This window comes from Bos indicus x Bos taurus, chromosome 9, assembly GCF_003369695.1.
Source record: "Bos indicus x Bos taurus breed Angus x Brahman F1 hybrid chromosome 9, Bos_hybrid_MaternalHap_v2.0, whole genome shotgun sequence".
NCBI classification, from domain to species: Eukaryota; Metazoa; Chordata; class Mammalia; order Artiodactyla; family Bovidae; genus Bos; species Bos indicus x Bos taurus.
The window spans coordinates 100,841,693-100,868,677 of record NC_040084.1 but is presented as its reverse complement, the minus strand read 5'-3'; the positions used below and the strand labels follow the sequence as shown (position 1 = coordinate 100,868,677).

Genomic DNA, 26,985 nt, shown 5'->3' with positions numbered 1-26,985 from the left:
ATATTCCTCAGTGGATGTTGTAACTAAGCATATTAACAGCTTCAAGTCAGATGATTTCTCTTCTTGAAAAGGGCATTGTTAATTGCTATAAGTTACCTTAATCCTGAATACAGGGCTAAATTCTCACAGACCTAAACTGAGAGCGGCACCTTGCCAACAGTCTGTGTTAAGAGTATTTGCCACATATTCCCTATAACACGTGCCTGCGGATTTATCTGTTTCTCCGGTCTACATTTTAATGTATGTGCCATATGCCCTACAAATACTTACTTGCAGTTCATAATGATGAATCTGTATTTACTTGTGTAGAGTTGTCAGCTCCTATCATTACCTGTATTCTGATATTTCTTCTCAAATGAATTTCCCTGCTTTTTAAAAAAAAATACAGTTAAACTACATTCTAGCTTTTGGGGTTTTCAGTGATTTTTTTGTATTTTTATCTTATTAATGAGATTTAGCAAATTTAAATATTTTTGTTTTATATCAAAGTTATTAATGAGATGTTAAATTTGATGTACCAGTTTTATTTCTTCATCGTTTTAGTTAAATGCTACAAACTTTTTCTCTACCTTGAATAATTACTGAAGGCGATCTCTGGAATTAGAGCCCTTATACTAAAGTCAGTGATAAACTTTCATTTACCTCTTTAAAATAATATTATTGGTGGTTTCCACGAAAGGACAACAGTCAAACAGCATATATCTTTCTGTTTTTTTATTTAAATGTAGCCAAAATTGGGAAATGTATTCAAAGTTTCATATGTTCTGTGTTCTAATAACATTACTTAAAGATTTTACCTTTCTTTTTTTTCAGAACCTATTTTGATAACATAGTTGCAATAGATTCTCTACTTGAACACATAATGGTAGGTTGCCTTCTGCACGATACTGGGTGCTTGGGGCTAGTACACTGGGACGACCCAGAGGGATGGTATGGGGAGGGAGGAGGGAGGAGGGTTCAGAATGGGGAACACATGTATACCTGTGGTGGATTCATTTTGATATTTGGCAAAACTAATACAATTATGTAAAGTTTAAAAATAAAATTAAATTTAAAAAAATAAATAAATAAAATAAAAAAAGAAGAAAAAGAAAAAAAAAAGATTTTGTTTAAGCCTTAATTATGTCCTAATATGGGCTTCCCTGGTGCTCAGATGGTAAGGAATCTGCCTGAAATGCAGAAGACCCGGGTTCTATACCTAGGTTGGGAAGATCCTCTGGAGAAAGAAATGGCTACCCACTCCAGTATTCTTGCCTGGAGAATCCTGTGGATAGAGGAGCCTGGAGGGATACAGTCCATAGAGTTGCAAAGAGTCAGACACGACTGCGTGACTAACACCACTCCTAGGTGTCTTAATATATGATGGAGCGTTTTAATGTACAATCATATGTGCTGTTTTAAGAACGATGAAAGTGATCTGGAGGCATCACCTTGATTGATCTGTCACTTCCGTTAATTTTGGAGGGGTTTTGAATAATGTTTTGAAAAATACCACAGAGTTTTCCATTATTTAACGGAGAGCTAATTTGAAAAAGCATTTAATCTCTTTTTCTTTCCTCAGAATACCTTTTGCATGTAGGTCTTATTAGGAATTTCCAATGATTCTTTCTAACCCTGAGTTTCATTCTACTTAGTCTAAGTTATTTCCCTCTTCCAGAAGACTCACAGGCTAGAACTGAAGGCTCCAGGAAGTAGAGTTTGCTTTCCCCACGTGTAGTGTTGCTGCTTTAGTGCTCGGGAGAGGGTCCGCTGAGGGAGGGGCTCGGGTGGTGGAGGTGGTGTGTGTGTGGACCCGTGCGTGCCAGGCCGACTTGCTGGGACCACCCATGCCTTGTTGTGTGTTTTGATAGGTGTTCTTTCTCCTTTCCGTTTTCCTGGTCTTTCTCAAGACGTAGTGACCCTGTACAACAAGGCTTTCTTTCATCTCCAGGCTTAATGGTGTGCAGTGATCTGTTTCCCTGATGTCCTGGCAGGTCAGGTGTGAGTGTGCATGCGCAGTGTCAGAGCATTTCCTGAGGGTCACGCAGGGGTCACTGCTTTCAGCACGTTCTCCCTGTAAGTAGTTACACTGATGGTTTTACAGTTGACCCTTGAGCTGCATGAGTTTGAACAGGCCCACTTACACATGGACTTTTTTCAGTAGTAAATACTGCAGTGAGACACCATCCGGAGCTGTGGAGTCTGTAGATGTGGAACTGTGAATACGGAGGAGCCACATATGTGGAGGGCAATAGAGGTGATATGTGGATTTTTTATTGTGTGGGCAGTGTTGAAGGGTCAGCTTTGTTTAGACAGAAAAAGAAAGAAACTGCACAGTAAAAAGAAAAATAGCTTCTTTGGTTATGACAAAATTTGAGGAATTTATAAAGCAATGAAAAGTATTTAAGAAGACATAAAAATATATAATATGGACTGACATATAGCTTGTACCAGGAGTATAAGAAATGCCATTGACCAGTTCTTGTATTCTTAATGTTATGTTAGAAAACAGTTTTACTGAGATATAATTCATGACAGTACAATTAATCCATTTAAAGTGCTTAATTCAGTGGTCTTTAGCATCTTCTCAGATAGCTGCAGCCATCACCAGAGAATTTTAGAGCATTTCGTTACTTCAGAAAGAAACTGCCAAGCATTTTAGCTGTCGCCCGTCTGCTCCCCATCCCCTGAGCCCCCAGCCACAGCAACTACTGATTTACTGTCTCGTCTGTGGATCTCACCTGAATCCCACGTAAGGGGAATCCTGACTCTGTGGCCTTTCCTGCCTGGCTTCTGTCACTTAGCACAGTGTTTTCAAAGTTCATGCGTGTTGTAGTATGTGCCACTACTTCATTCCTTTTTGTAGGCAACCAATATTCTGTTGTATGAATATGCATATCACAGTTTTTTAATCCATTCATCAGCTGGTAGACATTTGAATTTGTTTCCACATTTTGGCTAATGCAAATGCTACTGTTTTGAAGATTTGGGTACATTTTTCTTGTTTTAACGCCTGTTTTCAGTTGTTTTAGGTAAGAGTGGAACTGCTAAGTGCTATGATTGCTCTGTGCTTACCTTTTTGAGGAGCAGTCAAGCTGTTTCTGTGGCGCTTAACACGATTTTACCTTCCTGCCAGCAGTGCACACGGGTTCCAATTTCCCCACACTCTCACCAACCTTGCTCATTATCTTAATTTTTGATTATTGCCACTGTAGTAGATGTGAAGTACTATCTCACTGTGACTGATTAGCGTCTCCCTGGTGACTAATGATATTGACTGTCTATCCATGTGATGAAAGATTCAGCTCCATGGGCTGCTTTTTACTTTAGTTTTCAGTGTTGAGTTCTAAGACTTCTTGCGTTTTAGATATCACTCCCTTAATTGACGTATAGTTGGAAAATATTTTTCCCATCTGTGTATTAATATCTTTTCACTTTCCCGATAGCGTGAAGTACTAAAGTTTTTAACTTTGGTGAAGTCTAATTTATCTTTTTACTTTTGTTGCTCATACTTGCGTCATATCTAACAATCCACTGCCAGATCAGATACCATGAAAACGTACTCCAATATTTTCTTCTAAGAGTTCTGTAGCGTTAGCTTTGACATTTAGTTAGGGTATTCACTCATGTTAGTTCATTTATGTTCATGGTGTAAGGGTCCAGTTTCATTCTTTTGCAGGTAGCTGTCCAATTTTACCAGCAGCATTTGTTGAAAAGACTTTTATTTCCCCTTTTAAACGCGGCTTTCCTGGAATCAGTTGAGCACGCACACATTGTTTTCTTCTTAGGGTCCCCGCTCTGTTCAGCTGACCTGTCTGTCCAGCTTAATGACAGTACCGTCTCATCTTGATTACTGTTGCTTTATGGCAGGTTTGGAAGTCAGCAAGTGTGAATCCTCCAAATGTGTTCTTCATATTCATTTCTCTTTTGGCTATTTTGAGTCCCTTGCAATTCATATAAATTTTAGAAACCAGCTTGTCAATTTCTGCAAATGGCTCATATGGGTTTCTGATAGGGATTTTGTTGACTGAACATCAATTTGGGGGATATTGCCTCCTTAATAATATGAAGTCTTCCAGTACAGCAACATGGGCGTTTCCCATTTATTTAAATTTTCTTAATTTTTTCAACACTATTCTGTAATTTTCAGAGTATAAGCATTGCCGTTATTTTGGTAAAGTTATTTCTAGATGTTTTATCTTCTACTACTGTTAAGCAGGAGACCTGGGTTCAATCCCTGGGTCGGGAAGATCCCCTGGAAAAGGGAACGGCTACCCACTCCAGTAGGCTTGCCTGGAGAATCCCATGTACAGAGTAGCCTATCAAGCTATAGTCCACGGGGTCACAAAGAATCAGACATGACTGAGTAGCTAACACTTTCACATAAAGTTACTCCTAGATGTTTTATCTTTTAATGCTATTTAACGCTATTATTAATGTGTTCTTAATTTTATTTTCAGACGTTTCATTGAAAATGTATTGAAGTAAACTTGCTTTTTCTATCTTGATCCCCTATCCTATAGTCCTGATGAACTCATTATTTCTGGTAGTTTCCTGGTGGATTCTTCAGTGTCTTTACATGTCATCCACAATCACTGATGGTTGTAGTTCCTCCGTCCTAATCCATATACCTTTTTTCCCCTCCGTTGCATAATCGTCCTGGCTAGGTCCCCCAGGGCAGTACTGAATTAGGGATGGTGAGTGTGGATATCCTGCATCCATTCTGCAGTCTTTCACGGTTAAGTACATGGATTAGTTGCGGACTTCTCTTAGGTAGTCTTTTTCAGGGTGACAACATCCCCTTCTAGTCCTAGTTTTTTAATGTTTTAAATTATGATTGGATGTTGGACATTATCCTCATTTATTTTCTCTGCATTTATTAAGATGACCATGTGTTTATTTCAGTTTTTGTCTTATTGATCTATAATGTATTATCCAGAGTGATTTTTGGATGTTATATGAACCTAGCATTCCTATGATAAATCCCTCTTCACCATGGAGTGTGATTTACATCGGAATTACCTTGAATTTGATAAAATCTTAAGTAGAGTTGATACGTTTAGCGTATGGAGTCTTCTTGTACAACAGCATTGTCTTATTTTCAATTAAAAAAATCTCTCTTGATTGTATGTACTGACTTTGATCTCCCATATTTGGTATGTTGTTTTTTCAGTTTACAGTCTTGGATTTTCAAGAAAGATCATTTATAGTGATAAGTGAGAGCGGTGGTTCTACTTCCGCAGTGTTTACACTATGTCTTTTTTCTTTTTTACTGAGTTTGCTAGGACCTGAGAACACTGTGGAATGGGCCAGTGAGAGTGAATATATTATAGTTTCTTTAACGTGCATGCTTCTCTTGTTTCCTTGCTGTGTATAATTGTTGAAGGTCCCCCAGTAGATACTGTTGATTAACTTAAAAATGTTTCTTTCTGTTCCTTTCTTTGAGTTTATACCAGATTGGGTGTCAAACATTATCAAATTTTGTAAGTCATTATTAAAATTATGTATTTTTTCTTCCTTTAGTCAATTAGAATAGGGAACTATATTAATTTATCACTTGATGTTAAATGACTGTGTAGTTGGGGCTTCCCTGGTGACTCAGACGATAAAGCGTCTGCCTGCAGTGTGGCAGACCTGGGTTCCATCCCTGGGTCAGGAAGATCCCTTGGAGAAGGCAATGGCAAGCCACTCCAGTGCTCTTGCCTGGGAAATCCCACGGACAGAGGAGCCTGGTGGGCTACAGTCCATGGGGTCGCGAAGAGTCAGACACGACTGAGCGGCTTCACTTTCACTTTTCATGTAGTTGTAGTCTGTACTCCTGAGTTGGTCGCTATTATTTTTCTGACTTTTTCATCTACATTCATATGTAAGATTGCTCAATGGCTGTCTTTTTTGCCTGTACTTAAATTCTCTTCCTCATCTGTAATTCCATTAATGGATATTTTCTCCCTCTCCCCCCCCTCTCATATCAGACTTGCCTTGAGCTTGTTTGTCAGTCTGGACTCTCTGGTGTAAGGCAAAAGGCATCACTGCCTAACTCACATTAGCCGGAGAGAATCAGGGGGAAGTTTCTTAGCTTGTATCACACTGGAGAGACCTGAATGTTCAGAATCCTATGATTGCTGGGCCTGGGGGCGCATTCATCTTCAGGAATGCGTTGTTCTGGCCCTGTGCAGGGCACCTCTGTGTGGGCCTTGTCCTCTGGAGACTTCACAACCACAAGAACAGCAAACTTCTCCTCCTTCCTTTTTGGCCTTCTAATCTTACATATTTTTTTGACACAACCAGATATTTTCAGTCTTTTTAATTAACTTTTTTATATGACAGCTGTAATTTCATAGGTATCACTTACTAATGAAATGTACAGTTTAATTATAGCTTTAGTGGTTTCTTTGCTCATCAATTTTGCTTACACTCCAGGTCGTCCTATGCTTTCTTGAATTTATCTATTAATTTTTTCTTGAGCTCATCTCCTTTTCCAAAATAGCTCAAAAGTAGTAATTTTCTGAGTACTTTGTACTTCTGAAGTATCTTTATTTTGCCTCATGTCTGAATGTTAGCTTGATCTGGTAAAGAATTTTAAGTTTAAAATGTTTTCTTCAGAAATTTGAAGATATATTTCCACTGAATTTGAAATCCTCTATTGCTGTCAAGAATTATTTCCACTTATAAGTAAACCTGTGTTTATATGTAGGAGAGAGAGAGAAGGTGTGTAGGAGACAGGTTGGCTTTTATAATGACCTTGTGGCTCAGTTGGTAAAGAATCCACCCGCAATGCAGGAGACCACGGTTTGATTCCTGGGTTGGGAAGCTCTGCTGGAGAAGGGATAGGCTGCCCACTCCGGTATTCTTCAGTCTCCCTGGTGGCTCAGCTGGTAAAGAGTCTGCCCGCAATGTGGGAGACCTGGGTTCGATCCCTGGGTTGGGAAGATCCCCTGGAGAGGGGAAAGGCTGCCCACTCCAGTATTCTGGCCTGGAGAATTCCATGGACTGTGTAGTTCTTGGGGTCTCAAAGAGTTGGACACAACTGAGCAACTTTCACTTTTCACTTTCTGAGGCTTGGAGTTCATAACTGTTACCAAAATATGCCTAGGATTTCTTTATTAATTCTTTTCCAGCTTCTGAGTATCATTTCAAACTGAAAGTTTAATATTCAGGGAGAATTTAAAAAATAAATATATATTTAGAGTCACTTATCTTAAAGCAGAAGTTTTTCCTACTACTTGTAATTGTTTTCAGTTGATTTTCTTGATTTCTCAACATATTCAATAATATCGCCTAACATTAGAACTGTGGTCTTTTACCTGCTGCTGGTTTACTCTCCAGTCGTGTCCGACTCTTGAGACCCCAGGGACTGTAGTCCGCCAGGCTCTTCTGTCCATGGGATTCTCCAGGCAAGAATACTGGAGTGGGGTGCCATTTCCTTTTTCTGTCTTTTATCTAATTGTGTATTATAATTATGATAACATATCTTTGTCTTGTGCATAACTTTAATATCTTAACTTTAATAGGATGATTCTGATATTTTATCATTTTTTATGATGTAGACTATAATTTTCACATATTATTAGGGTGTCTGTGTATACTGATATATGTATGCATACATATATGTTTTTCTTCTACAAAATTTCTACTTAAAAAATTTTTATCATAAATACTGAATTTTGTTACATGTATTTTTTGGTAGCCATGGTAATAGTCATGTGATTTTTCTCCTTTTTTTTTTTATTGCTTTATGAGGTATAATAATAGACTTTCCAATACTGGAAGTTGTGAGTAAAGTGTAATTTTAAATTATTGAAAATTTTAAAATATTATCCTCAAGTTTGACTTGCTGATATTTTTATTATAATTTTTCTTCTTTTTCCAAGGTAAATTGGTCTATGATTTTCTTTTTTATAGTATCTTTGTCAGTTTTCAGTATCAGTGACATAGCAAGGGTTGTAAAAGTAACTAGAGAAGTTTTGTTTTGTCTGAACTTGGGTGTGTGTGTTGGTTGCTTAGCCGTATCTGACTCTTTGCAACTTCATGGACTATAGTCCACCAGGCTCCTCGGTCCATGGGATTTCCCAGACAAGAGTACTGGAGTGGGTTGCCATTTCCTTCTCCAGGGGTCTTCCTGACCCAGGCATCTGCCTGAACTTACACTAGTTTAAATTAGATGAGACTTTATTTTTGAAAATTCTTAAGTGATTTGTATTTGAAATTATTTGGGCCTGATGCCTTTTATGAGGATAATTTTTTTTACAGTATTTCAGTTGTCTGTTTATTCTGATTTCATTCAGATATTTCTCTTCCAAATTCATTTTCTTTTTCTAGAAAAGTGTCCATTTCATCCAGATGTTTACAACTATTGACATAAATATGTGCCAGAGTGTTAGGCAACCAACATGGCCACTAAGGGTGCGGATTTCACCGTATGATCCAGCAGTTCAGGGCATTGTTGTCATTTAATAGTTCAAGATCTCCTGAGCCTTCCTTCCTGTATGTTGTTCCTCCTTCTCAAGTGTTTATTGAGAGTTGCTAGGTTATAGAGGTATCTGGTATGTTCTAACCTGAGGGCTGGCAAACTTATTATGAAGGGCCAATAGTAAAGCTTTTGCCTCGTGGGCCATCATCGCCTACAGCTATTCCAGGCGGCCGATACAGCAGCCGTGAGCCACTCATAAAGTGTGGTTCCGTCCCAGTGAACCTTGTTAGCAAGCGGGGTGGGTTTACATGACCTGTGGACGTTAGCTGACCTTTCTCTAAGCCTGGTTCTGGGCATTTGGGATACTGTGGAGGAAAGGAAGCAGTTTCTACTGCCCTGGAACTCATGAGTCAGCTAGTGGAGGAGAGAAGTCCCCTGGGAGTTGACACTCACGATGCCCAGGGTACTTGGTCACGGTACATAAGGCACATCCAGTGTTTGTTGGGTGAGTGCGTACAGCTTCTAACAGCAGGGAAGACAAAGACAGAAGATGAGGAAGAACAGGTCCCTAAACCACTCTGATTTCTTTCTGTGAAATCTCCAAGGTGTTTTTACATGAGATGATATATTTTTCCTCTGGCCACAAGGTGGCCTAGCAACCTTTAGCATAGACTTTGTGATGGTTCTTCTCGAGCAGTCATTTCATGTCCGTCATCGAAAGGGTTGACGTTGCCAGAATTCTGAATATATGTAAATACAATTTTTGTGACATCGCTGTAATCCCAGCCAAGTGGGGACAGTGAGAAGTGTTAGGCATTAGAGAAATACTCGTTGAAGGGAACTGATGGACAAATGAATGGCTATATTAATACAGTTTTCCATTCAGAAAGAGTAAAGCATACTTGTTTCAAGAGCTTAGGCCATGGAAGCAGCTCCTGTGAGTTCACGTGCCAGATCCACCATCTGCGAGTGTGGTAGTAGGCAGGTTGCCTCTCCGTGCCTCGGTCTTCTGGCGTGCAAAATGTTAGTGAGGGTTAAGTGAATTAGTACACATAAGTACCGAAAAACTGGCACATAGTAAACACTTACTAATTGTTGCACATTATTGTTAGTGTAAAAAATAAAGTGTAGCTAATGTAAATATGAATACTCAGAGTCTCATTAGAGGTTATATTTCGTATTTTTTTTACAACTGGTGTTTCATAAACACCCACCATTGGAATAGATGCTGGCCTTTGAGCTGATTTGAGACTCGGACGAGGGCACCAGGGAGGCCTGGGAGGTTCCGGAAGAGGAGCCAGGGTGGCGGGTTCTCAGGGAGTGAGGCCGGTACCTGCTCCCGCCCCTGGCACCACAGCCAGGATGCAGAGCAGCTGCTGGTGTGCGCACATGGCCAGTGCCATAGAATTAGTTTCGTCCTTATATGCCTGTATTTATCTAATCATAATGCTCATTTCCCACCCTGTTCCAGTCTAGAACAGCCGCAATTCATATTTATTTCTGATAACATTTACCTGCAACCTCTTTGCATCTCTCACCGGCTGACTCTCGTTTTCTCGTTTGTCTGTAGATATATGCAAAAAACCTGGTGAATGCCGACCGTTGTGCCCTTTTCCAGGTAGACCATAAGAACAAGGAGTTATATTCAGACCTTTTTGATATTGGAGAGGAAAAGGAAGGAAAGCCCGTCTTCAAGAAGACCAAGGAGATCAGGTACAGCGCGCAGTAGCGTGTGGTCGCTGTGGCGGCAGCCGGGCAGGTGCTCCGCCGCCCACTTGTCTGTGCCTCTTCACAGGCGTGCGGACAGCACTTGTCATACTGTGATATCATTCCCACCAGGACCCGCCTCCTGAAGGTAGTGCTTGTGGGCATGACATTGCAGTGCCAGCGAAACCGCGCCTAGGAAGCTTTAGCGCCACTCCTGGAAATGCCGTCTTCCGGAGGCGGTCCTTTTGGAAATCATGTTGGAAAAAGTTACTAGTGCTCCCAGGTAGGTAAAGGTGCGCCCCACCTGGAGTCTGCAGGGCCTCCTGTGTCTAGGAGCAGGTGTACTCAGACAATTTCGTCCCCTCCCCCCCGCAACCTACAGAGCTGCCTGCAAGTCCGGACCGCAGTGAAAACTGACCCGGTATATTCCCTAACTTCAACACATTGTCCTGCAGCCCAGCAGCCGGTTTAACCGATCGAAGAGCACTTGTGCTGCGTCCTGAAGCTAGAGAGTCCCTGGATCTGTCAGTGGCCACTGCTGTCACTTACGGGAGCAGCACGGCCTTCGGCTGGTGGCTGAGTCCTCCCACCATCGGGGCACCTACATGGAGCACTGTCACGGAACTAGTACGCGTCAAGCTGAGCACTCAGAAGCTGTCTTTTTTAGACATTCGCATTTCTTCTGTTTTATACATATGTATGATGCTTAACTACTTTTCCACAAGGTACTCTAACGTACCGTGTCCCTTATTAACAGGACTGGCTCTTCATCTGGGCCGTCTGTCTGCACACAGGGAGCCTGGCATGTGCGCACACTGCCGCCCACCACGGGGTGCTTCCCCTTCTGTGGTCCCGGGATGCTAGGATTCCATACTCACAGGACACTGACTGCAGGCGCTGTTTAGGTTTTTGGAAAAAAAAAAAAAGTTCGTTTGTTTGTTTAGAGCTCCATAGATTCGTCTCGATATAGTCATTTAGGTAAAGTCACTTCTCCTGCTGAAGGTCTGAGAGCTCCTCGCAGGGCCAGCATTGGCCTCATTTTGAAGACTTTAACTGGGAGCCTGCGCTTACAAGCCCTGGCAGAACAGGCAGCGGGTGTGGTGGGCTGTAACTCTGGGCTGAGCAGTCAATGCCAACCACTTACCTAAGGGCATGCCCCTTGGTTATGTTTCCACTGATCCGAGATAGAGACCACCCTGAGCTACCCTCAGACCAAGAAAATCAAGAATTAACCGTGGAACGGGCTCTGGTACTCTGCGCACGGCCGCCCGACGTGTCGTGCTCACGTTGCTCAAAGCACAAGAAAACGGGGCAGAGACAACCTCCGTTTTACGTAGTACAGTGCTGGGTTCACTTGTTGGTGTTTTAAGAAAAGTTAATTCTCTTTGGTGTCAATTCTCTTTTGAATTTTCCTTAGGGAAATCCATAGGGTGGAGCTTTATTTCAAGAATGATAATTTTCTATAATGTTGAAAATGTAATATTGTGAAAGCTATTTTTCAGCTACTGAAACATGCAGCTATTGTGATTATAGATATCTTAACTATGTTTTGAATGAGAGCATGTATTATTATAATATTATAATGAGAAAACTATTTATAAATATGAGAATATATTTATATATAAAAGAAATGACTGATATTAGATATCAAAATATATCCAAGTGTAATCAGATAATGCCTGTATTTTGGCTGTTTTTAAATTTAACGAATTAGAGAAGTGAAGATACCGGAAGTTGTAAAGTGTGTTACCTTGGTATAGTGCTTACATTGCAGAGGCCTTAAAATTGAGGTCCTGCATCTCAGGACCGTATAACCTGTGGGTCTGGTTACATGTGTGGTGGAAAGTGTACTGGTGTTGACCTGCATTCTTGTTTTTGCTGTGCCACTCATATTTTAAATATATGGGCAAGTTACTGAACCCATATGGGTCTCAGCTCACAGGAAGAATTATTTTAAAAAACTCATGTTGAAACATCTTGTAAATTATAAGGTATTTTGCAAATCTAACGGATTATTATTGATCAATGAAGGAGAAGGCTAGTTAATTTTTCAATTTCAGTTTGTGATTCAGCATAATTTAATACATTATGAATTAAGTCTTGTAAGGTCTTCAAGTGATTACCATGCAGTATTTTTCTGCTTCACCTTTATACATTTTATAGCAATACAAGCATTTACAATAGAAATCTTTTTTATTCAGTGTTTGTTGGCAGTGACGTGTCTCAAGTTCTTCTGCAACATCTGCGTGCTCCTCTCTTCTGTGTGTGCAGGTTTTCAATCGAGAAGGGGATCGCTGGCCAGGTAGCAAGGACCGGGGAAGTTCTGAACATCCCAGATGCCTATGCAGACCCGCGCTTCAACAGGTGAGGCGGCCTCCTGTGCTCCAGCGTTCCTCCTTTCCCGTCCAGCTCAGCCGAAGCCTCTGCGGTAGGGCCCCAGCTCTCCATGTCCCAGCTCAGTCAGTTTTTCCTCTTTGCTGCTGTTACACTTTCTTTGAACCAACTTATTATCAGTAGTCAGTGTTTTCAGATCTTTATAAAAAATGATGGATTCTAAACCATTGATTGTATCTAGCTGTGCATGCTGCTGCTGCTGCTGCTAAGTCACTTCAGTCGTGTCCGACTCTGTGTGACCCCACAGGACGGCAGCCCACCAGGCTCCCTCGTCCCTGGGATTCTCCAGGCAAGAACACTGGAGTGGGTCCAGCTGTGCATACGAGTGTGCAAAGTCGCTTCACTCGTGTCTGACTTTGCGACCCCATGGACTATAGCCTGCCAGGCTCCTCTGTCCGTGGGATTCTCCAGACAAGAGTACTGGAGTGGGCTGCCATGCCCTCCCCCAGGGGAACTTCCCTACCCAGGGATCAAACTGACATCTCCTGCGCTGGCAGGTGGATTCTTTACCACTAGTGCCGCCTGGGAAGCCCCTGTCTCCAGCTACAGGAGTTTAAAGTGTTTTAAGGAAAACTAAAAAGCAAGAGTTAAATTTATAAAATTTTTTTCATTATATTGTCATCATTTTGTCCTAAGCATATTCTTTAGCAAACTGTATCTTAAAGGCTGTAACACGTAGTGATGAAAGTATTTTGAATCCTGGTTCTGTCCTTCGTCACCTTTACAGTGACCCAAAGCGAGTGACTGAATCTGTCACAGCCTCAGTTGTTTTCTCATCTTTAAAATGGGCACAGTAATACCTATTTTGCAGGGTTTTTTTTTTATTTTATAATTAGAGAAAATATTCAGAAAAGGCCTGGCAACTTCACATGACATAAAGTAGGAGCTCAGTCAGTTGCAGACTTTATTGGATGTTAGGATTGCTAATAAAGTTTTGTTTTGAGTTACTTTGGAGAACTAGAAACCAATTTATGTAATTTGATTTAAAAAACTTTCGAAGTTGAAAGTCTCAAGGTTGACACCCTGAAAGTTGAAGGTAATGGTTCACCTATTTTGGCAGCAGTGTTCTGTGCGTTCACAATCGGGTTTCCTTTAGGGGACAGTTAAACAGCATAAGCAGTGGGAAGTTTTTCAGGTGTTTGATTAATGTCATATTTGCGTAACTTTTATATAAACAGAGCTGCATCCTGGTAACATATTTTTTCAATAAATTGAGTGTGCTGAAAATCTCAATTTTTGTCTTAAAAAAGCCAACTTGTCATTTTAGTACTTAAATATTGAAAATATTTATATATCCTTATATAAAGCCTTTTTAAATAACATGAAAAAGCAAGCAACAGATTGTGAGAACAATTTGCAAAATATGTATCTGGCAAAATATTTGTATCTAGCATATATATTAAAAAAACTTCCAAGATAACCCAATTTAATAAGTAGGACACAAGATTTTAACAGATGCTTCACAAAATAAGATCGATGAATGGCCATTAAACAGATGAAAGATATTTGATCTAAGGGAAATGTAAATTTAGTTGACTATGAAATCCTGTTACATACAAGCTTGAATGGTTAAAATTTTTAAAAAGTGATGCTAGCAAGCGTTGGCAAGAATATGGAGAAACGTGGATGCTCATACCCTGCAAGTGGGAGTGTATGTTTGCGCAACCACCTTGGAGAGTAGATTCACAGTGTCTTATAAAGTTCAGCACACACAGCCCTCGTTCAGCTCCACTTCTGGGTAACACTCCAAGAAAAACAGCACCTGTCCACACAAAGACTTGTAAACAAATCTTGAGGGCAGCATTATTCATAATTGCCCCAAACTGGCAGTTAACAAATAATGTCCATCAACTGGTGAAGGGGTCAAGAACGTGTGATGTGTCCATACTCTGAGCTTCTGCAGCGGCTTAGTGGTGAGAACCCGCCTGCCGGCGCAGGAGGCACACGTTAGATCCTTGGGTCGGAAAGATTCCCTGGAGAAGTGAATGGGTGTCCACTCCAGTATTCTTGCCTGGGAAATCCCACCGACAGAGGAGCCTGGAGGGTTACAATCCATGAGGTCACAAAGAGTCGGACATGACTGAACACACACACACACACACACGCACGCACACACACACACATATCCACACCATAGAATACACTCAGCAAACAAAAGGGCTGAGCTGCTGATAGTGCAACACGGGTGAATCTCAAAACCGCCGCTCTAGGTGAGAGAGAGGAGAAGGCGATGGCACCCCACTCCAGTACTCTTGCCTGGCAAATCCCATGGATGGAGGAGCCTGGTGGGCTGCAGGCCATGGGGTCGCTAACAGTTGGGCCCGACTGAGCGACTTCACTTTCCCTTTTCACTTTCATGCATTGGAGAAGGAAATGGCAACCCACTGCAGTGTTCTTGCCTGGAGAATCCCAGGGGCGGGGGAGCCTGGTGGGCTGCTGTCTCTGGGATCGCACAAAGTCAGACACGACTGAAGCGACTTAGCAGCAGCGGCAGCAGGTGAGAGAGACCCATCAGAGAAGGCTACCGTCTAACTCATTGCCTGTAGTTGTAAAGTTGCTCCTATGGAATGACTCCTATTTTCAAAAACCGTTTTGAAACTATTTCCCCTAAATCAGGAGTCAGCAAATCTCTTCTTTGAAGAATCAGACAATAGGTATTTTTGGCTTTGTCGGCCACAGCATCTGCGTCACAGCTCTGTTGTGGGGCAGTGGGACTCGTCAAGGAATGGTGTGGTTGTGTCCCATTTACACTGTTTACAAAACTGGAGGGCGCCGGTGTGTACACAGTCTGTGGATGGCTGACCCCTGCTCTAAATTGTTACAGTGAGGAGTCCCATTTAAGTTTGTTCAGGAAATTTACGGCTCTCATAAACCCGGCCAAGTGCAAACAAACAGGTCATTTTTACCAAATGTATTAGACTTTTCCTCCAATTCCACAGTTTGCATGTACTTTATGATGTGGGATGTGGGATGTAGTTTGTGATACGGGATGCTTCTCATTAGAACCAAATGAGAAGCTGAACACCTCCTGGAGATGGTTCTGAAAAACTCTCTTGAAAGCAGAACTGGGTTAGAATATTTTCAAAAAGGTTTTATTAAAAACCACTTGCATGTGTCCCTGCTGTCTTTGAGTTTAGAAGCTAGCAGTTCCGTTGCGGTTAACTGTGGGAGAAGCGGAACTGGGCCGAGTGTGTGATGGTGCGTGGTTTGCTCTCTCCTGCCTGTGCTGTCTCTTGTGCTGCCGTCTGGCCCCCGCCGCGGGTGCAGAGAGGTGGACTTGTACACGGGCTACACGACCCGGAACATCCTGTGCATGCCGATCGTCAGCCGCGGCAGCGTCATCGGCGTGGTGCAGATGGTCAACAAGCTCAGCGGCAGCGCCTTCTCCAAGACGGACGAGAACAACTTCAAGATGTTTGCTGTCTTCTGTGCTTTAGCCTTACACTGTGCCAACGTAAGTCATGACGTTTTTACTACTTGGTGTTAAATTTTATAAACTTGGAAAGTGTTCCCCCCCATTTCCTTTATAAACCCAAAAGAGTGATTCCTGGTTATGCATATCTTAGGAAATACCTTAAAATTCCTTGGAAGGAAACAAAGAAAAGAAAACTGATTTTTTCATTTATTTCAAGGTGTGAATTTGATAAAAAGAAAAATGAGGTGAATGTATACGGTTTCCCTTTCCTGATAACTACCGATGTAATTTTGGATGTAATCTACCGATGTAGAGGAGGTTATCCAAACCCTTAGAGGTTGCCATTCGTACCACGCTTGAGACTCTTGTGCAAAAAAAAAAAAAAAGAGAGAGAGAGTAATAACTCGAGTATTAACACCAAGCAGAACAGTTTCCTCTGCGAGGAAAAGGGAGGCAGCCACTCCACATGTTTGTCTGGTGCTGTGTGCGGGCGTCCTAAGTCGCTCAGTTGTGTCTGACTCTTTGAGACCTCACGGACTGCAGCCCGCCAGCTCCTCTGTCCATGGGATTCTCCAGGCAAGAATACTGGAGTGAGTTGCCATGCCCTCCTCCCGGGGATCTTCTCCACCCAGGATTTGAACCTGCGTCTCCTGCACTGGCAGGCAGATTCTTTATCAAGGAGCCCCCCGATGCCGTGTATTCATTTAATCTTCACAACAGCCCAGCTCTGTGTACTGAACAGTAAGATCAGGCTCCATTTATTTTATGAAGTCTCGCTTTAAAAGAGCTGAACGTATCATCTTTCTTTTACATTTTAAATGAGTTAAACATTTAGTATTCTATGAACTTTAGTGAGCCCTGGGATTTCTTTGGAAGGAATGATGCTAAAGCTGAAACTCCAGTACTTTGGTCACCTCATGCGAAGAGTTGACTCATTGGAAAAGACTCTGATGCTGGGAGGGATTGGGGGCAGGAGGAGAAGGGGACAACAGAGGATGAGATGGCTGGATGGCATCACTGACTCGATGGACGTGAGTCTGGGTGAACTCCGGGAGTTGGTGATGGACAAAGAGGCCTGGCGTGCTGCGATTCATGGGGTTGAGAAGAGTCGGACACGACTGAGTGACTGAACTGAACTGAACGGAACGGAACTCTAGTAATCCTTCAGTGACATGACTGGAATTCTGAACTTGGAGAAGATTTTATTAACCTTTTGTAAAGCCAAATCAACATGCATGGGAATTGTCACCTTAGTAATTTAGAGAAATTTGTCTTTTTGGAAATCATAGGAGCAGCCATGTGAGTAATGAAAATAGCAGAGAAGACTCGGAACAAAATGGCAAAACGATAATAGTCTGGCGATGAGGGGTGACTGTGCGCAGTGCACCTCGTTCTTCCTGTGGCCCCGTGCGGTCTCATGGGGGCTGTACTGTCGCCCGGCCCATTGGAGACAAACCAGTGCAGCTGTCAAACACTTCTGACTTCAGACCTTTTTTATACCAGCGTATCTCCTCATCAGTAAACAGATGGACAGAATGCATCTGTTTAGTTTAAAAGTTGCAGGAAATATAATTTCCACTATATGCTAAATATTGACTTTTATAATTTTTAAATATATTCAGTGGAATCCAGGTATTAGAATAATTTGACATCTATTAATAGTCCACTTCCCTGGAAGAGGGCATGGCAACCCACTCCAGAATTCTTGCCTGGAGAATCCCATGGACAGAAGAGCCTGGGAGGCGACAGTTCATGGGATCGAAAAGGGTTGTACACCGCTGAAGCAACTTAGCACAGTCCACTTAGAATAAGAAGCTTTTACCCCTGAAAAACTTAGTATCATTCTTTTCTCTCTTGGGACTTGTGTTTCTGTTACCCCACAAAAGTTTATCCTAATATATGTTATACTTTAGTGATATTTAAAAAATTATAGTAGTCTAAAACAAACGTGTGTAAGGAGTGTTAAAAATTGATTTTGACCTGTGATGTTATGTCATGGACCTCCCAGATGGCACAGGAGTAAAGAACCCGCCTGCCCATGCAGGAGATGCAAGAGACAGGGTTTGATTGCTGGGTGGGGAAGATCCTCTGGACTAGGAAGCAGCAACCTGCTCCAGTATTCTTGCCTGAAAATTTGCATGGACAGAGGAGCCAGGAGGGCTATAGTCCCTGGGGTTGCAGAGTCAGACTTGACTGAGCAACTGAGCACACACTATTCAGTTCGGTTCAGTCGCTCATTCGTGTCCGACTCTTTGTGACCCCGTGGACTGCGGCGCGCCAGGCCTCCCTGTCCATCACCAACTCCCAGAGTTTACCCAAACACATGCCCATCGAGTCGGTGACACCATCCAACCACCTCATCCTCTGTCGTCCCCTTCTCCTGCCCTCAATCTTTCCCAGCGTCAGGGTCTTTTCCAATGAGTCAGTTTGTGACAGATACCACAGACTGGGTGACTTAAACAACAGAAGGTTATGTTTCTGTGGTTTTGACAGCTGGAATTTAAAGATCTGACTACTGGCAGTTTGGTTTCTTCTAGGCCTGTGGCCTCCTGCCTTCGTGTGTCTCCAGTGGTCTTTTCTCTGTAATAGTCTGTGTTCTAATCGCCTCTTCTTATAAGGGCATAGCTCATTGGATTAGGGCCCGCCCTACTGAAGTCTGTAGACCTCTATAGTCTCCTTCCTTGGGGCTTCCCCAAGTGGCTCAGTTGGTAAAGGATCTGCTTGCAATTCAGGAGACCCAGGTTGGAGCCCTGGGTAGGGAAGATCCCCTGGAGAAAGAAATGGCCACTCACTCCAACATCTTGCCTGGAGAATTCCATGGACAGAGGAGCCAGGCAGACTACAGTCCATGGTATCGCAAAGAGTTGGACACAACTGAGTGATTAACTTTTTTTTTAGCATTCAACCTAGAATCATTCCTTATTCTGTCTTCTATGTCTTAGGCATTTTGAAGTGTATAGTGAAAGTGAAAGTCGCTTAGTCATGTTCGACTCTTTGCAACCCCATGGACTATACAGTCCATGGAATTCTCCAGGCCAGAATACTGGAGTGGGTGGCTTTTCCCTTCTCCAGGTGATCTTCTTAACCTAGGGGTTGAATCCAGGTCTCCCATATTTCTAGCGGATTCTTTACCAGCTGAGCCACAAGGGAAGCCTAAGAATACTGGAGTGGGTAGCCTATCCCTTTTCCAGTGGATCTTCCCAACCCAGGAATCGAACCAGGGTCTCCTGCACCTCAGGCAGATTCTTTACCAACTGAGCTATCAGGGAAGCCCTTTTGAAGTGTATGGACGGGTTATTTTGTAGGGTGTTTCTATTTTGGTTTTGTCTGGTGTTTCCTCATGGCTCTCTCGAGGTTATCATTTCGGCAGGAACATCTCAGCAGGCTGTGTGTTCACGGTGCCAGCTGTGGGCAGGCTCTGGGAAGGAGGCGTCTGCCTGGTTTCTCCACTGAAACATCCTTTCCCCCTGTTGTCACTATTTCAGAAGAGAGTTTACACATAAGCCTGAATATCCTTTGCTTTCTCTGTCTCTCTCTGCATATCAGAACTTCCTCCTAACTCCAGAGAACTCCTTCCAGCTATTTCACCTCCGTCTTCGGGATACTGCTGTCTGGGAATGTGGCTCCCCTATTTCAGCATCAAGTTTATTTCTGCTCATCACCTTTACTTTTTGGGAAGCCGTGAGAGTTGCTTTCATCTTGAGTCAATGAGTGGAACAGGAAGAGTTTTATTATAGCAATTGCTCTGAATCTGAACTCCACATGAGCCAAGATGCCAAAGAATATGGCAACCCAATCATCAAAAATTGTTTTTAATGATCTGTCAGCTGAAAATTTGTTTAGGTCCACATTCAAGTACCTTATGAAAGCTTTAGAAATCACTTTTAGACCTTATTAACACCAGTATTTGATTTAAGAGATTTTCGTACTAATGAAACTTGAGAAAGGGGTGATTTGAAATGAGCGGTGGGAAAAGAGCATTTTTAGGTAAGAGTCCATGTAAAAATGAAGGCGGTGGAACTTGATCTTCTTAAAATCTGTCCGTGTTTCTGTGCAGCCCTGGAGGACTTACTGTGTCCGTCCCAGGGTAGGCACTGTGAGGCCGGCTCAGCAGTGCTGTTGCAGAGCTCTCCCAGGGCGCTCAAAGCTCTCCTGAACAGTGATTGTTGCATCAGAAACCTGGACTCAACCACGGTCAAACGATTACGCCAACCCGAATACTAAAGCTGAAACAAGAAAAATAACACTCCTTCTGAAAAGTCATGAGTAAATTGACAGGCATTCTGTTTTTGTGTTGGGGCAAAGCTAGTGGAGTTGTTTATAGTGAAACTGACTTGTCACTTTTTATAAACACTGAAACTCACCGAAACTGTTTCTGCTCTCCTGCCATGACAGATAGGGTATGTGCCACAGTTTCATAGAGTGTCAGCGCTGGTGGCGGGCTCTAAACCTCTCCTAGATTGAGCAGACCCAGGCCTGGTTGTTGCCTGAAGGTGCGTGTTGAAGCCCAGGTGGCGCAGCGTCAGCTCTCTGTGGAGTTAATCGCCACTTTTTAAACTGCAGTATATCTTCTCCCCATGAGAGCTTATAAAAACTGCATTGTTTTTGACAGTGCCTCCAAACTCAGAGAGCATGACAGCCTCTGACCCCGCAGCTCAGGGGCGCCCCCACCCCCGCCCTGCCCTCTCCACGCGCCTTCCCGTCTGGGGAGCAGCTGGTATTGGAGTTGTTTCTGTTCAATGCAGAGGGAAGACCAACGTACTGCCTTTCTTTACAGTAACACTGGCTTTGTTGAGGCAAGCATCCTCCTCAAGAAAAAAGAAAACGCAGAGAGCTCCCACTGTGTGTCAGTGTCTGTAAGCCAGTGATTGGTTTCTTTGCAAGAGAGTTTCCTGTCAGCCTTCTTCAGGGGAGGATGTCAGATCATAGACCTCTAGAGTAAAGACCAAGACCTGGATCCCGGTTCCTTCGTTAGTCCCACAGGTATCCCGAGGGAGGCTGTGATTAGCTCCACTTGATGTGAGAGAGACAGATACATGGATGAAGTAACCCAGGGTAGGTCCCGCAGCACGTGTGTGGCCGGCCAGCTTTGGATGCGGCCCTGGAGTCCTCGGCGCACTGCCCTTCACCCGCCCGCGAGAAAGACAGCTTTGTAAACACTTACGTCTCAGAGCTAGTCAAGGAAAAAAAGTCATTTCTCTGCATCTTGGTACCGTGGTCTCCATAAACTGGAATAGACGTGCAGGCAGAGGAAGCCACACATCAGATGCTGTATTTTTTTGACGGTGTATTTTTAGTCACTCGATTCTTTTTTATCAGCTCAGTTCTTAGCAGGGACGTCAATCTGTTGATTTTTCCTCGTGTTGGTCTCTTCTTTCCTGGATTTCCTCATTCCTCCATTCCTTTACTTACTTGATTTTTACTTACTTACTCAGATCCGTCTGGAATTGCTTCCCCTGGGGGAGACCCAGGTAACCTTGTCTCTCTGCAGGGTCCTCAGCCCAGGAACTCCTCCCTGCAGCCACAGGCAGGCCTTTGGTCCCACACAGGGCACGGGGCACAGCCTCCGCTGGGCCTGGCGTTGCCCTCGCCCCTGTAGCCCTATTTCATGCTACTGCATACAGAGCACAAGGCTTCCTGTCCATACCTGTGTGGACCGTGTTTTTCGTTTTAGGTTTATTTAGGGGGCCACACTGACTTCATTACTGACGTCATTTAATGCTATTGACATCACATTGAAAATCTGCATTTTAGCAGATATTCCGGCAGTTAGGTTGGGCATGTGACTTGAGTGAAGGGGAAGGAGCACCCAGTTTGTTTCAGCAGGGGTTGAGCCCCTTGCATCTATGGATTGCCTGCAGCCAGTGGCGAGCTGGTAAAGCCAGCTCTCTAACCAAGAAGGGGCTTTACATGTAGCACTTCCCAGTTTGTGTGGAGTGCAGACTCCCACTCAGACAGGCGCACGGCCGAGGATCATCCTGAGTGCAGACCTGGGAGCCAGGGTACATCCTCAGCAGGTGGGACGCAGCATCACGCACCGTCACAGCCCTGACACTCAAGAGTTCTTCAGCAGACTGAGCCCTCGGGAGCCCAGCGGCGTGGCCGCGGTGCTGGAGGAGGTGGTCATTGCCGGCCACTTGCCCGAGTTTGTGCTCTTCCTTACGTGTGAGACCCCATGGACACCGCGTGTCCTTCCCGACTCGGGCACTGCATGTCCACCGTCTGTACCTGGGAGACCTGGGCGCAGAGCACTCGAGTAACTTTTGCCTGAAGATGCACAGCCGCTCAGCGCAGGAGAGGAGGGTCCACCCAGAAAGGTGAGCTGCAGCCTGGTTCTTAGCTGGTGTACCTTTAAGTGAGTCCAGGCCTCCTGTGAATGTGAGTAACGTCAGCGCATCCTCCGCACGCCCCCATGTCTGTGCAAAAAGCCAGTAGGTAGGGGTGCTGCTTCATAAGATGACGCGGTTGTGTTCTCTCCGCGTGGTGGGCGCGAGCTAGGTTACGCTCCTGTTTCCAGGCCGCCGTCCTGCTGCCTTTGTGCCTTTCCCATAGCCTCGGGTCTGAGATTAATCCCCCATCCAAATGGACGGCGGCCTCCTCTGCTAGCTGTCCCTTGGGCTGGACAGTGAGCCCAGTGTAACTCCTCACTGTCACAGACAAATAGTCTGTAGAAAGTCAGCACACAGCGTGGCGGTCCATCTTCATTAACAGTCCGCAGTGGGGAGAAGAGAGCAGAATCATGTATTAGTAATATGTTATTTTCGACTATTCATATTGAAGGTCATTTAGAAAACGGGGACTCAAGTAGCTATAAAATTTGCCGAAACTAATTCTTTTTTTGCTGTAAAGTTAAAGTTCGTGTTACTGCCTTACATTGAGTACAAAATTTTAAAAAAATTAAAATTAACAGTTTATATGTTTACGAACAATATAAACTTATTAAAATTATACATAGTGATAAATAAAAATGTGGTTTATTCTCAGCGGAGGTCATAAGCTTGTAAAATGCTGAAAATGAGTATTTTGTGAGGATTGCGAAAGTGGTGTATACGGAGCCCTGAAAGGCTGCCTGCCGCCGAGCAGGCGCTCACTGGTGGTAACGACTGTGGCGGCAATGCTGTTCTGCTGCCTAATATGGTTACTTTTACTAGCACCTCCCCCAGAACGGCCCTGAAGAGCGGGCGGTACTGACTCACAGTGACTGCCAAGTAAACCCCGTTGATTGTTCGCCCTCCTGCCGGAACCTGCGGTACCGTCTCGAGTGGGAGGGATGTGACGGTCCGTTGAGGGTTGAGGGGAGCGTGTGAGAACTTCTTTTAAGGAATGCTGTGAGGGAAAGTCCATTTTCTCGATTGTGCGTACACGGATGGAGCTTTCACCCGGCTCGTCCGTCAGGTGGCTGTGTCATGTCCAGGTGCGGTCTCCTGTGACAGGGGCCTTCTATTCTACAGGGAAGAAGAGCGGACAGGGGTGTCCAGCCTGCACTTCTAAGCCTGACCCAGCTTTTCCTCAACCACGTTAGGACGACAGCTTTGCAATGTCCACTCATTTCCCTTGTGCTGCAAAGGCTTTGCTACTTGTGACAAAGCACTTGGAATCGTTGTTGAATTCATTGTTTATTTACACATATTTCTTTCACAAAGAGATAGAAATTCCAAATTGCTGATGTTTTTCTGATGACAAATGACAGTGTTTTGTTACTTATAAGACGTATTCAAAGAAATAAACATTTAATCTGAACTTTCAAATTGCAAGAAACATTAACACGGAATAAGAAGATAATTGCTTTTCCAGATAAATTCATACCACGAAGAGAGTACTTTGAAAACAGTTATTTTCCATCATCATCATGTGACTTTTTGCTGAAATTTATGTGTCACATACACAAATTCCCACGTACCTTTACAAAGACTAGGAGCAAGCATTTTTTAAAAAGAAGTTTACTGAGGCTTATAAATATACAATGAACTACATGTGTTTAGAGTGTGCAATCTGACAAGTGTACACACACACCCCTGATGACTGGTGTGTCCATCATCCCCACGAGTCTCTGTGACCCGTTCCCACACAGTCTTCCCCATCTTCATCCCCCGTTTCAGGCAACCACTCTTGTACTTTCCATAACTTACTTTGAATTTTCCAGTTTATATGACTGGAATCATAAAATCTGTGTTCCTTGCTGTCTGACTTCTTTCCCTTAGCACAATTATTTTTTAGACTCATCCATGACACTGCGTGTGTAAATAATTCATTCTTTATTATTGAGTATTCTGCTGTATAGATATATTATGAGGTGTTTGTTTAGTCACCTGTTGATGGAAATTTGAGTTATTTCGCTTTTGGCTGTTACAAATAAAGCCGTCCAAGTCCGTGTGTGGGCATGTGCTTCCATTTCTCCTGAGTAATGCCTAGACTGGTGGGCTTTTGTGGCGGGGGGATGTTTAAGAAACCGCCAAGCTGACCGACTTCCAGTATCCCAGCATCACTGGCAGTTTTCCAGTCTCTCCACATTTGCATCTCTGGGTCTTCTTTGGTGAAGTGTCTGCTCAAATCATTCGCCTGTTGTTTGTAATTTCTGGGTTTTGTTACTGAGTTTTGATAGTCCTTTTATATATTCTAGATGTAAGTCATCTGCCAGATTATTTGCAAATATTTGCTCCCAGTGTTTGGCTCCTCATTCTCTTAACATTTTCTTCTTAAGAGCGTTCTTAATTTCGAAGAAGTCTAGCATGATTTTTTCTTTTTGTGATCATGCTCTCTGCATTGTATCAAAGAAAGATTTGTCTAACCAAAGATGACAATGATTTTCTCCTGTGTTGTCTTGTAGAAGTTCTACGGGTTTCACATCTAAGTCTGTGGCTGACTTGAGTAAGCTGTTGCATGTGGTATAAGATGAGGATCAGCACTTACTTGTTTGTCTGCATCCAGGTGCCCGGTTGGTCAGCCCCCTGAGTGGTGCAGACTCTTCTTTCCCCGAGGTCTTGCCTTGTACTTTTGCTGAAAACCAACTGACCCTATGTATTCATTCTCCTCATGGCCTGACCCCTTTATCACTGAAATGATCTCCTCGGTAATAATCTTTACTCTGAAATCTACTTTGTTAGGTATCTGGAATTTTCAGCTGTTCCCGTTTTCTCTAGACTGGTGGTAAATGTTAAACACCTTTTCCAGCCTGTTGTTCTTGTTGTTGAGTCCCTAAGTCGTGTCCAGCTCTTTGCGATCCCACGGACTGCAGCACGCCAGGCTTCCCTGTCCTTTACTATCTCCCAGAATTTGCCCAGACTCATGTCCATTGAGTCAGTGATGCCATCCAACCATCTCATCCTCCTCTTGCCCTCAATCTTTCCAAGCATGAGGGTCTTTTCCAGTGAGTCAGCTCTTCGCATCAGGTGGCCAAAATATTGAAGCTTCAGCTTAAGCCTCAGTCCTTTCAATGAATATTCAGGGTCGACTTACTTTAGGATTGACTGGTTTGATGTCGTTGCTGTCCAAAGGACTCTCAAAAGTTTTCTCCAGCACATTTCGAAAGCGTCAATCCTTCGGTGTTCAGCCATTTTGTGGTCCAACTCTCACATCCATACGTGACTACTGGGAAAACCATAGCTTTGACTATACAGACCTTTGTCAGCAGAGTAATGTCTCTGCTTTTTAATATACTGCCTAGGTTTGTCATGGCTTTTCTTCTAAGGAGCAGTCGTCTTTTAATTTCATGGCTGCAGTCACTGTCCACAGTGACTTTGGAGCCCAAGAAAAATAAAGTCTGTCACTGTTTCCACTTTTTCCCCATCCATTTGCCATGAAGTGATGGGACCAGATGCCATGATCTTTGTTTTTTGAATGCTGACTTGTAATCCAGCTTTTTCACTCTCCTCTTTTGCCTTCATCAAGAGGCTCTTTAGTTCCTCTTCACTTTCTGCCGTTAAAGTGGTGTTATCTGTATATATGAGGTTGTTGATATTTCTCTCTGTAGTCTTGATTCCAGCTTGTGATTCATCCAGCTGAGCATTTTGCATGATGTACTCTGCATATCAGTTAAATAAACAAGGTGACAATATACGGCCTTGATGTACTCCTTTCCCAATTTGGAACCCGTCCATAGTTCCGTCCAGTTCTAACTGTTGCTTCTTGTCCTGAATACAAGATTTTCAGGAGACAGGTAAGGTGACCTGGTATTCTCATCTCTTTAAGAATTTTCCAGTTGTTGTGATCTACACAGTTAAAGTATTTAGGGTAGTTAGTGAACCAGAATGTGAAGTCAAGTGGGCCTTAGGAAGCATCACTACGAACAAAGCTAGTGGAGGTGATGGAATTCCAGTTGAGCTATTTCAAATCCTGAAAGATGATGCTGTGAAAGTGCTGCACTCAATATGCCAGCAAATTTGGAAAACTCAGCAGTGGCCACAGGACTGGAAAAGGGCATTTTTCTTTTCTTTTCTTTTTTTTTTCTAGTTTTATTTTATTTTTAAACTTTACATAATTGTATTAGTTTTGCCAAATATCAAAATGAATCCGCCACAGGTATACATGTGTTCCCCATCCCGAACCCTCCTCCCTCCTCCCTCCCCATACCATCCCTCTGGGCCGTCCCAGTGCACCAGCCCCAAGCATCCAGCATCGTGCATCGAACCTGGACTGGCAACTCGTTTCCTACATGATATTTTACATGTTTCATTGCCATTCTCCCAAATCTTCCCACCCTCTCCCTCTCCCACAGAGTCCATAAGACTGTTCTATACATCAGTGTCTCTTTTGCTGTCTCGTACACAGGGTTATTGTTACCATCTTTCTAAATTCCATATATATGTGTTAGTATACTGTATTTATGTTTTTCCTTCTGGCTTACTTCACTCTGTATAATAGGCTCCAGTTTCATCCACCTCATTAGAACTGATTCAAATGTATTCTTTTTAATGGCTGAGTAATACTCCATTGTGTATATGTACCACAGCTTTCTTATCCATTCATCTGCTGATGGACATCTAGGTTGCTTCCATGTCTTGGCTATTATAAACAGTGCTGCAATGAACATTGGGGTACACGTGTCTCTTTCCCTTCTGGTTTCCTCAGTGTGTATGCCCAG

General features: G+C 43.2%; 1 protein-coding gene across 3 annotated transcripts in view; it reads left to right on the top strand.

Moving 5' to 3' along the window:
• PDE10A (phosphodiesterase 10A) overlaps positions 1-26,985 on the top strand; it is a 577,986-nt gene that overhangs the window by 510,761 nt on the left and 40,240 nt on the right. For 2 of the 3 annotated variants that reach the window (XM_027552017.1, XM_027552016.1), the window contains 4 exons: positions 814-865; positions 9,960-10,102; positions 12,368-12,460; positions 15,758-15,944. In XM_027552017.1, the coding sequence (XP_027407818.1) occupies positions 814-865; positions 9,960-10,102; positions 12,368-12,460; positions 15,758-15,944 (475 nt within the window). The remainder of the gene's footprint in view (positions 1-813; positions 866-9,959; positions 10,103-12,367; positions 12,461-15,757; positions 15,945-26,985) is intronic. The other variant, XM_027552018.1, reaches the window with a different exon arrangement.